We start from the raw sequence: 12,345 nt of genomic DNA on the forward strand, positions 1-12,345 counted from the left end.
TGGATCCACAACTAAGGAACAAAAGGGAGACCCCTACATGAGACCTGCCACTCTCCCTAATTGCTCAGCCTATGCGAACACCCCAAAGGTGGATGGGCGCATATCCACGTACCTCGGCTATCTAATACCTGAAGACCCTACAATAGTGAGGGGACACGACCACCGGCTCCCTACACAAGACACGGAGGGAGTCAGGGTCACCTGAAAATCCAGCAGACAGAAAATCACAAATAAAGGAACAGCACTTATCTTGCAGAGGACTGAGGAATAGAAACAGCATGCACACACACTCCAGGAAGTTGTATAAGCCGCACACTACTGCATATTGGGGATGAACTTAAAGGGAAGCAATCAGTCCAACTGCATGACAGCTGAGATAGACTAACGAGATGAGGAACTTAACCAAAACAAAGAAACTCAAGAAGGAGGATCTGGAAAGCTCCTGTCAGAGCTTCTCCACTGTCTGGTTGTGACAGTACCCCTCCCTCTACGAGTGGACTCCGGACACTCAGGGCCCACCTTCTCAGGATGGGACCTATGGAAAGCCCTGATGAGACGAGTGGCCTTAATGTCCGTCACTGGGACCCACATCCTCTCCTCAGGACCATAACCCTCCCAAATGAACGAGGTACTGGAGGGAACCGCGGACAAGACGAGAATCCACAATCCTAGAGACCTGAAATTCAAGATTTCCATCAACCATAATCGGAGGAGGAGGCAAAGGCGAGGGTACAATAGGTTGAACATAAGGTTTCAATAAGGACTTATGAAAAACATTATGGATCTTCCAAGTCTGAGGAAGATCAAGACAGTAGGCAACAGGATTGATGACAGACAGGATCTTGTAAGGCCCGATAAACCTAGGACCCAACTTCCAGGAGGGAACCTTCAATTTGATATTCTTGGTAGACAACCACACCAGATCACCAACATTCAGGTCCGGACCAGGCACACGTCTCTTATCTGCCACACGCTTATATCTCTCACTCATGCTCTTTAGATTATCCTGAATCTTTTGCCAAATAGATGACAAAGACGAGGAGAATCTGTCCTCATCAGGTAAACCAGAAGACCCCTCTCCCGAGAAAGTCCCAAACTGCGGATGAAACCCATATGCACCAAAAAATGGTGACTTATCAGAGGACTCCTGACGACGGTTATTTAAAGCGAACTCAACAAGGGACAAAAAAGAACACCAATCCTCCTGATTCTCCGCCACAAAACAGCGCAGATATGTCTCCAGATTCTGATTGACGCGCTCTGTCTGGCCATTCGACTGCGGGTGGAAAGCAGAAGAGAATGACAATCGAACCCCCAAGCAAGAACAGAAAGCCTTCCAGAATCTGGAAACAAACTGCGTGCCCCTATCAGAGACTATGTCTAAAGGAATACCATGCAATTTGACAATGTGGTCAATAAATGCCTGCGCCAGCGTCTTAGCATTGGGCAAACCAGGAAAAGGGATGAAATGCACCATTTTGCTAAAACGGTCCACCACCACCAGAATCACAGTCTTCCCCGAGGAACGAGGCAAGTCCGTTATGAAGTCCATGGACAGATGTGTCCAAGGACGGGAAGGAATGGGTAAGGGAAGGAGAGGACCTGATGGCCGTGAATGAGGGACTTTGGCACGAGCGCAAGTCTCGCAAGCTGCCACAAAACCCTCAACCGACTTACGAAGCGCAGGCCACCAGAATCTCCGAGCGATGAGATCCAGTGTGGCTCTTGCCCCCGGGTGCCCAGCAAGGACCGTATCGTGGTGTTCCTTAAAAATCTTGTGTCTCAAAGCGAGAGGCACAAACAACCTCCCAGGAGGACAAAGATCAGGAGCCTCTGACTGGGCTGCCTGCACCTCTGCCTCCAATTCAGGAAAAAGAGCAGAGACCACCACACCTTCAGCCAAAATGGGACCCGGGTCTTCAAAATTCCCACCTCCCGGAAAACAACGTGACAGGGCATCTGCCTTCACATTCTTAACCCCAGGGCGGAACGTGACAACAAAATTAAACCTTGAAAAGAACAAAGACCATCTGGCCTGTCTCGGGTTCAGACGCTTGGCTGACTCCAAGTAGGCCAGATTTTTATGGTCAGTAAACACAGTAATAGGGTGTCTGGCTCCCTCTAGCCAATGGCGCCATTCCTCAAAAGCCAACTTGATGGCCAACAATTCCCTATCTCCCACATCATAATTTCTCTCTGCGGAGGAGAGTTTCTTCGAGAAAAAGGCACATGGTTGCCATTTGGCAGGAGAGGAACCCTGAGAGAAGACCGCACCCACCCCTACCTCAGAAGCATCAACCTCAACTATGAAGGGTAACGAAATATCAGGTTGTACCAGGATGGGAGCGGAAGCAAAACTCTCCTTGATATTAGAAAAGGCCTTACGCGCCTCTACCGACCAGGAAGAAAAATCTACCCCCTTTCTGGTCATATCAGTGAGTGGTTTAACAACAGAGGAATAATTCAAAATAAATTTCCTGTAATAATTGGCAAAGCCCAAAAAACGCATCAGCGCCTTCTGATTCTCAGGAAGCTCCCACTCAAGCACAGCGCGGACCTTCTCGGGGTCCATGCGAAAACCAGAAGCGGAGAGAAGAAACCCCAGAAATTGAATTTCTGGAACCGCAAACATACATTTTTCCAGTTTCGCGTATAATTTATTCTCCCGCAAGATGAGCAAGACCTGACGTAAGTGTTCCTTATGAGTCTTGAAATCAGGAGAAAAAATCAAAATGTCATCCAAATACACTAATACAAATTTTCCCATTAAATGATAAAAAATGCTGTTAACGAAATGCTGAAAAACGGCTGGGGCATTCATCAAACCAAAAGGCATAACCAAATTCTCAAAATGGCCCTCAGGGGTATTGAAAGCCGTCTTCCATTCGTCTCCTTCTCTGACCCTGACCAGGTTGTATGCCCCTCTTAGGTCTAATTTGGAAAAGACTTTAGCCCCAACAACCTGGTTAAACAGGTCCGGGATCAGAGGAAGCGGATAAGGGTCACGAATAGTGATACTGTTCAGCTCCCTGAAATCCAGACAAGGTCTTAAAGAACCATCTTTTTTCTTAACAAAGAAAAAACCAGTGGCAACAGGTGACTTCGAGGGTCGTATGTGTCCTTTTCTCAGACTCTCAGAGATATAAGCACGCATAGCGACCCTCTCAGGTTGGGAAAGATTGTATAAACGAGATTTAGGCAGTTTGGCGCCTGGGATGAGATTAATAGGGCAATCGTACTCCCTGTGCGGGGGCAAATCCTGAACTCCACTCTCAGAGAAGACATCCAAAAATTCAGAGAGGAAAGGTGGTACAGTCTTAGTAGAAACCTCAGAAACAGATGTCATGAGGCAATTCTCGCTGCAAAAGTCACTCCAACCATTTATTTGCCTCGCTTGCCAATCAATGGTGGGGTTATGTTTAGTGAGCCAGGGTAGCCCCCAACACTAGAGGAGTAGGCAAACCGCTAAGTACGAAAAATGACACATCCTCAACATGAGCATCACTCACAATTAAACGAATATTGTGCACTATGCCCTTTAATGATTTCTGAGAAAGTGGAGCGGATTCAATAGCAAAAACAGGAATATCCTTTCCCAAAGTGCATACCTGGAAACCATGAGTTATTGCAAATTGATTATCAATGAGATTGACAGCTGCTCCACTATCCACAAAAATCTCACAAAAAATGCTCTTGCTCTCTAGCGCCACCCTAGCAGGCAGGACAAAACGGGAACTACAAGCAAACAGAAAACCTTCAATTTCCGCCTCAACCCTGCCAATAGTAACAGACGGAACATTTTTAAAAGATTTTTTCCTTTTTGTTTCTTTATTACTCCCAGAAAACTGCCTGAATCTCCTAGAGGGACAAACATTTGCCAAATGATTTATACCTCCACAACAAAAACAAACCCTCCCATGCGGGCTGAATCTTCTTTTGTCAGAGGCAATCAACCCCAGCTGCATGGGCTCCTGCTCAGAAGGGGCTGACAGCGACTGAGACCCCTGCGCACAGAATGAGACCGCTGCACTGTCCCGGGACTCAGTATGACAGGAAGGAGAGATCTCTCCTCTCTCTCTAAGACGCCTGTCAATACGAACGGCCTGAGACATAGCAGAATCCAAGGAGGTAGGTCTCTCATGAAAGGCAAATGCATCTTTCAATCCCTCTGAAAAACCATGGCAAAATTGACTTCGGAGTGCAGCATCATTCCAACCAGTATCAGCTGCCCATCTCCGAAATTCTGAGCAGTATATCTCTGCGGATTGTTTACCCTGGCATAACAGGGCTGTTTACCCTGACCCAGGGCTAAAAAGAATTCATCCACTGAACGGAGGGGCCGTGCCCCCTCCGGCAGCGAAAAGGCCCAGGATTGAGCGTTACCCCTGAGCAGCGATATAATGATCCCCACCCTCCGTTCTTCATCACCAGAGGAATGGGGAAGAAGGCGAAAATGGAGTTTGCAAGCCTCTCTAAAACGCACAAAATACTCACTACCCCCGGAGAACGTATCCGGGAGCGAGATCTTAGGCTCAGAACAAACTCCATGAACGCAAGCTGAACCGGTCACTTGAAACTGAGAAAAAGTCTTACGGAGATCAGCTACCTCCAATGAAAGACCCTGGAAGCGCTCAGCCAAAAGTGAAACCGGATCCATGCTTGAGACGGTTTTGGCGGCTTATAATGTCACGGATGGTGTACAGGAAACAAGACAATGCAATACAATAAATGACTCACTGGATCCACAACTAAGGAACAAAAGGGAGACCCCTACATGAGACCTGCCACTCTCCCTAATTGCTCAGCCTATGCGAACACCCCAAAGGTGGATGGGCGCATATCCACGTACCTCGGCTATCTAATACCTGAAGACCCTACAATAGTGAGGGGACACGACCACCGGCTCCCTACACAAGACACGGAGGGAGTCAGGGTCACCTGAAAATCCAGCAGACAGAAAATCACAAATAAAGGAACAGCACTTATCTTGCAGAGGACTGAGGAATAGAAACAGCATGCACACACACTCCAGGAAGTTGTATAAGCCGCACACTACTGCATATTGGGGAGGAACTTAAAGGGAAGCAATCAGTCCAACTGCATGACAGCTGAGATAGACTAACGAGATGAGGAACTTAACCAAAACAAAGAAACTCAAGGAGGAGGATCTGGAAAGCTCCTGTCAGAGCTTCTCCGCTGTCTGGTTGTGACATCTACGTGCCAGAAATTTGATTCAATGGGAGAAGCACTACAGTAACCAGCTCCATTCACAATACAATGGAGAGAGCTCTGTAATTCTGACATCCACTTCCAGCGCCAGAGTTACAACAAAACAGCTGACTGTCGGTGGTCCTGGGTGTCGGACCCCTGCTGGTCTAATATTGATGGCCTATTGAACATATTTAAACGGCTGCAGCTATTCCTCTTGACTCCTCAAACACTCCTCAAACACATGCATGCTTGGTTTGGCCATGTGTGCATGTTTTCAATGGGGGGGAGGGGATTAAGCCTCTGCCAGACACCTCTGAGGTAGCCTAAGGGATCTTTATACGAGCCGAGAGACCACCAGATAAATCGCTAACAAGCATTCATAGGAGCTTTTATAATCGACTATCTGGGGGTGTAAAAGTACCGCCAATTACTCGGGTAATAGATCATTCATGTGGACTCAAGAAACTTAATTTGGCAGATCCTGTTGTGTAAACCGGCTCTGCTGTCAGCAAACAGCGAGTCTGTATGGGGACGAGCCATGGCATTAACGATCGCTCTTCCCCATATCATGGAGGAGATCGCTGCATGTAAATGCGGCGGTCTCCTCTGCTGACAAGCAGGTGCTTCCAGGGAGGGAACGCTTCCCTCCCGACAATCGCCGGCTGTATCGTCCCGTCTAAAGGGACCTTTACATTTCCAAATAATTGCTAAATGAAAGCTCCTATAAATGCTTGTTAGCAATTATATGGCAGATTCTCGGCCCTTGTAAAGGGGACTTTATGCTCTTTGAGAACAAAGGATTGGACATATTGAAATTTAGCATGCTTGATGCTTTTTTCCCATGATATCACCTGTCCAGGGAGACCTGGAACACCCCATACACATAAGATAATTGGTTAGAATTGCTGCAATTGGTGTCCTCAGACTTTGCTATTATGAGTATGGGTACCATTAGTTGCCACTATTACACTTTTCATGATATCCTCAAAAGCACCAACAAATTACCTGTTCCTTTTCCTGGAGATCGGCTACAATGGTCTTTCCCTCAACTTTGGCCTCAAAGCTGTAGACAGCTGAGTCTTCATCCATGGGGAATACAAAGATGGCCTCCACAGCCTTCTCCTCCTCATTCTTGTACTTGAGCGTAGCAGACACATCAGCCACAAAGCCTTTCACCTGGACGTCAACAAAGATCCCCTTGAGAGGAACTGAATGACCCAAAGAAATTGAAGAAGTAATATGTGCATCAACCACATGTAATGTTCTTGATAGGATTGAGTGCCTAATATAACGTAAATAACATATACCATGTCCCATATTATACCATGTCCCATGTCCCATATAAGTCAAGGCAAAGGTGAGTTAGACAGGGGCACAGGGCACTACTATGACTTTATAGCCTGAATGAGACCCTATGTGTCTCACTGATGAAATTAGTGGGTTCTTAAGATTGGATTGGTCCCCTAATGCCCCAGCAATGGTTTAGTCTTTTTTGTTTACTTATTTAATTTTTAAAAGGAGTTTTCCTGTATTTTCATAGGATCAGGTCATCAATATCAGTTTGGTGTTGGTCCGACTTCTGGTACCCACACTGATCAGCTGTTCGAAGAGGACATTGGCTTCCAGAACACTTAGGCCTCTTCCTAGGCCATGTGCCGTCAAATCGCACATTTTTAATTTATTTTTTCTGTTCCGGCGTTCACCGCATAGATTTTTTTAATATTTTAATAGTTTGGACTTTTCTGACGTGGCGATATGTAATATGTTTATTTATTGTTTATACATTTTATATGTGAAATTGGGAAAAGGGGTGATTCATACTTTGGTGTTTTTTTTTAAACTTTTTTTTAATTTTATTTTTACACTTTTTATTTAATAACTATTTCCCCCATTAGGGGCCATAACCTGGGATTTTTTTCATCCCTTGTCCTATTCACCCTGATAGAGCTCTATCAGGGTGAATAGGACTTCACACTGTCCCTGCTGCTCTGTGCTTTGTGCACACAGCATCAGGGATGTTACCATGGCAGCCAGGGCTTCAGTTGCGTCCTGGCTGCCGTGGTAACCGATCGGAGCCCCAGGCTTACACTGAAGGGGCTCTGATCAGAAGCTGCCACTGCCACCAATGAGTTGGAGGGGAGAGGACCCTGTGGCCACTGCCACCAATGAGGGGGAGAGGAGAGGACCCTGTGGCCACTGCCACCAATGATTTTAATACTGGGGGGTGGGGTGGGAGGGGGCTGATCGCAGCTCCCTGTCAGGGGCAGGGTGCCGGCAATGCGATTCTGCTGCCGGCACCCGCCTCCTGTATTATGTGTAAAATACTTCTTTATATGAGTCCAGACTAAGTATTAGGCTACACAGAGCGGCACTCAGATATGTCCCAGCACTTACTATTATTCCTGGGCGCCGCTCCGTTTGCCCGCTGTGCCCCATTACTGTCTCCTCTCCTGCTCCATATGCTAATTACTATCGGAGCAATGGGGAGGAGACATCAGCTTCTCTAGTGGGCGTTCCTTCTCCCTGGTTGTAGCGCTGTCCAATCGCAGTGCAGGGAGAAGGAACGCCCACTAGAGAAGCTGATGTCTCCTCCCCATTGCTCCGATAGTAATTGGCATATGGAGCAGGAGAGGAGACAGTAATGGGGCACAGCGGGCGAACGGAGCGGAGTCCAGGAATAATGGTAAGTGCAGGGACATCGCTGGGTGCCGATCTGTGTAGGAAAGGTCCTATCATTGGTGGCGCAGTGCGCCTGCCCCTCCTCCGCCCCTCTCTTCGTTTATTGGTGGCAGCGGCAGCACAGGGGTAGGGAGAGACTGCTTCCTTCTCCCCTGTGCTGCTGATGGAACCTGAGCGCGCTGACAGCAGCGCTCTCATGTTCAGAGATACTAGACTGCGCAGCAGCGCAGCCCAGTATCGAAAAAATGGAAATCCCGGTATTGTATCGATACCGGGACAAAAGTATCGATTGGGTATCAAAATTTCGATACCCGCAACAACCCTACCAAGCACAGTACCGTACAGGGGTGTAGCTAGAGGGGGTGCAGAGGCAGCAGTCGCTACCGGGCCCAGGAGCCTGAGGGAGCCCAAAGACCCTTGTGGAGCATAAGACGACATTGGTATTATACAAAGTGCATGCTGGTCAAGTTATACCTCTGGCTGGAGGGAAGAGGTTAGATCAAGAATTTGGCATGGGGGGGGAGGTGCCATTTCAATTTTTGCCTCAGGCAGCATGAAGGCCACGTGCTTCCCTGCCCCTGTCCACAAAGCACTGAGGGAAGGGGGGCCAAAACTGAACTCTTGCACCAGGGTCCATGAGCCTTTAGCTACGCCCCTGGTACCGCAAGTTGTATAGCAGCTGTGCTTTATATTTCAGCCAAGGCCGATTCACTGGAATGGGATGAGCTGCACCTAAGACTATGATGAACGCGACATCACTGGTCTAGGAAGGGGCTGCAGCACTCACTGGAGCACCACGATCTCTTCAAACTACTGATTGATACAATATGTTTAAGTACAGTATATTGGACTGGAAAACTGTAGTCATAGGTAAAGAAAGAAGGATGAATTACTATGGTACTTCTTTCTGCAGCTGCTATAGTTGGGTATAGATTTGAGCCAAAATTTTTGTTTAGTGTTAATAAATCTGTCTGAAAGTTGTAGACCATGCCTTCTCATAGTAAACCATGCCCACTTTTCTGGCCAATCTTCAAAGCTGTTGAGTGGGGAGGGAAAAGTTGCAAATTACAACTTTTTGGGGGCAGATTTATGCCAAAATCTGGTTGAAATTGGTTGATAAACATGGGCCTATATTTCTTTGTAAAATATTGCTGCTGAAAAAGTGGAGCATCTTCTATGCAAGACTAAAGTAGCATTGGTTTAACCTTGGTAAGATGATATTTCTCAAGACCAGAATTGGTTCATCACGCAGAAAACAATCCCAATCTGGATAACAGAGCCAGAGGGGGTATATTGACGGAGAATCTCCTGTAAAACTTAAATTATTTTCAATTTCTAAGAATTTAAAGGGAGATTCACAACAAATAGCTGGTACCATATCATGAATGAATTAGAGAGGTCATATGAGGCCATAATTCCCATCCCTCCCCCTTCCTTTCAGTATTGTCAGGCTCCGCCACATTCTTCTGACCAAAGAATCCTGGGTGGGAGTCTGTTTAAATGGCAAATGAACAGTCAAATAAAGCCCACCTCTCCACAATGACACACCCAAATACACAGTACAACGTGTCTACACTGTTTGCATGTCTCCACGTGAAACATTTTTAAGTCAGATTCCCGCCGAGATTCCGTGCGGGTGCAATGCGTGAGGTGAACGCATTGCACCCGCACTGTATCCAGACCCATTCACTTCAATGGGGCTGTGCAGATGAGCAGGGATTGTCACGCATCACTTGTGCGTTGCGCGAAAATCGCAGCATGTTCTATATTCTGCGTTTTTCACGCAACACAGGCCCCATAGAAATAAATGGGTGCGTGAAGATCGCAAGCAAGTGCAGATGCAGTGCGATTTTCACGCATGATTGCTAGGAGATGATATGGATGAGCAACCCCATTAAAGTCTAATCACTGTATTATTTTCCCTTATAACATGGTTATAAGGGAACATAGCATTCTTAATACAGATTGCTTACAAAAATGTGGATTGACTTACCTAATTAACTCACCTCATCCTCTTGTTTGAAGCAGCCGGCATCGTCTTCTTTCTTCTTCTTTCAGGACCTGCAAAAGGACCTTTGATGACTTAATTGAGCTCACCAGGTGGTGAGTGCGGTGACGTCAGCGCAGGTCCTGCTGAATGAACATAGAAGGATCTTCGTCAAAGGTCCTTTTGCAGGTCCTGAAAGAAGAAGAAAGAAGACGATGCCGGCTGCGCGATCAATTGGATGAGGTGGTTATTTATTTATTTTTTTAACCCCTCATGCCACATTTTATTAAGAATGCTATTATTTTCCCTTATAACCATGTTAATTATTATAAGGGGAAATAATAAAATGAATACACTTTAATGGGGTCCGTGGTTGCTTTCATCCCCATCATCTCCTAGCAACCATGCGTGAAAATCGCACTGCATCCGCACTTGCTTGCGATTTTCACGCAGACCCATTCATTTCTATGGGGCCTGCGTTGTGTGAAAAAGGCAGAATATAGACATGCTGCGATTTTCACGCAACGTACAAGTGATGCGTGAAAATCACGGTTCATCTGCACAGCCCCTCTGAAGTGAATGGGTCCGGATTCTGTGCGGGTGCAATAAGTTCACCTCACGCATTGCACCCGCACGAAATTCTCGCCCGTGTGAAAGGGGCCTTATGGATTCTGTCACCACGGACCATAACTGAATTCTATGACGAGTATTCCATGCGGGTGCAATGCGTAATGCGAACGCATTGCACCCGCACGGAATCTGGACCCATTCATTTCAATGGGGCTGAGTACATGTGCGTTGGTTTTCACGCATCACTTGTGCGTTGCGTGAAAATAACAGCATGTTCTATATTCTGCAATTTTCACGCAGTCCTGGCCCCATAGAAGTGAATGGGGCTTCAGTGAAAAACAAAAGCATCCGCAAGCAAGTGCGGATTCGTTATTAGGGTGAATAGGACTTCACACTCTCCCTGCTGCCCTGTGCACACAGCAGCAGGGAGCTAACCATGGCAGCCAGGGCTTCGGTAGCATCCTGGCCGCCATGGTAACCGACCGGAGCCCCGCGACTTTGACTTCACTGCTGGGGCTCCGATCAGAAGCTACCACTGCCACCAATGAGGAGGGGACCCTGTGGCCACTGCCACCAATGACTATGATACTGGGAGGGTTGAGGGAGCCACTGCGCCACTAATGAAGATAATTAACCTGTTAATACAAATATAGAATGACAAGGCACTCTACGACAAGGTGCTGCGATCCCCGTCAATTAACCCCTCAGGTACGGCACCTGAGGAGTTAATTGCCGCAGTTAGAGGGAGGGTGCGGGGTATGTTATACCGCTGGGACCCGCATCCTACATTTCTATTAATAGGTTAATTATCTTCAGTGGTGGCGCAGTGGCCACAGCCCCTCCCCTACTCCTCCCCTGTCTTCTCATTGGTGGCAGTGGCAGCAGCAGCACAGTGGGGAAAGAGGGAGAGACTGCCTCCTTCTCCACTGTACTGCTGAGGAGAACATGGCGTGCGCTGAGAGCGACACGTGCCATGTTCTCTAACTGTTACTAGGCTGCGCCATAGCGCAGCCGAGTATCGGAAAATAGTAAAACCCATTATCGAATCGGTCCGGGTCTAAAAGTATCGATTGGGTATCGATAGTTTGGTATCCAGTGCAACCCTAATTCATTACACTATGAATATTCCATAAAAGTATGGTTGGATAAACCTTGAATATAGTGACCGCTATATCCCTGAAATGACGACAATAAAAGTCACCCAAGACTCCACAATGAGATATTATACAATTTTCTGGGAGGCAAAAAACAGGAAAAAAGTTTCTCACCTGGAAGTTGGGAACCAACAACGATGAGACCACAACATGGAGGAGGCAGCGGCATCTTGGGTCTTGCTCTGTTAGAACATAAGACACAACAGTCATCAGGATGTCTCTGTATCTGTGCTTCCTCAGCTCAGTATCTCTGATCTCTATCATATTTAAATTTGAGCGTTGTTCTCAGTGACTCACAACTGAAGATTAACAAGAACTCCAAATTCTTCCGTCATGCACCAAAGAATTCTAAGCATTGTTTGGCGGGGACCGTTTATATCTCATTTTTACTACATACTCTGTTTGTGCTAAGGGAAGGCTCAAACATATCCACAGGTATCTGGCGGGAGTATACATCTTAAAATATTCCTGACATATCTCTCTGATGGAAGAAAAAAACTGAAATGTCAAGAAAACATTAAAGGGGTTGTTATTTTATAAGAAGTTTTTATGTTTTGCTTGAGACTACTTCCAATATTAATCTGACCCTTTTGTTTAAAGATGAGCCTAAGAGGTTGTCCAGGGTGTTGATATTGATACAAAAAACTGAAAAATTGTGTAATGGGTATTATTATTATTATTATTTATTATTAAAGCGCCATTCATTCCATAGCGCTGTACATGTGATAAGCGGTGCACATACAT

The 12,345-nt window shown here is 46.6% G+C and overlaps 1 protein-coding gene across 1 annotated transcript in view; it reads right to left on the reverse strand.

Annotated features, from left to right (window-relative positions):
- Positions 1–12,345, reverse strand: part of LOC120990711 (von Willebrand factor A domain-containing protein 5A-like) — a 162,485-nt gene that overhangs the window by 101,864 nt on the left and 48,276 nt on the right. Inside the window, exons 2-3 of the mRNA XM_040419616.1 lie at positions 11,716–11,783; positions 6,217–6,419 (exon numbers count right to left, since the gene is read on the reverse strand). Of these exons, the coding sequence (XP_040275550.1) occupies positions 6,217–6,419; positions 11,716–11,770 (258 nt within the window). The 5' untranslated portion in view covers positions 11,771–11,783. The remainder of the gene's footprint in view (positions 1–6,216; positions 6,420–11,715; positions 11,784–12,345) is intronic.

The sequence above is a fragment of the Bufo bufo genome, chromosome 2 (genome assembly GCF_905171765.1).
Source record: "Bufo bufo chromosome 2, aBufBuf1.1, whole genome shotgun sequence".
Lineage (NCBI taxonomy): Eukaryota > Metazoa > Chordata > Amphibia > Anura > Bufonidae > Bufo > Bufo bufo.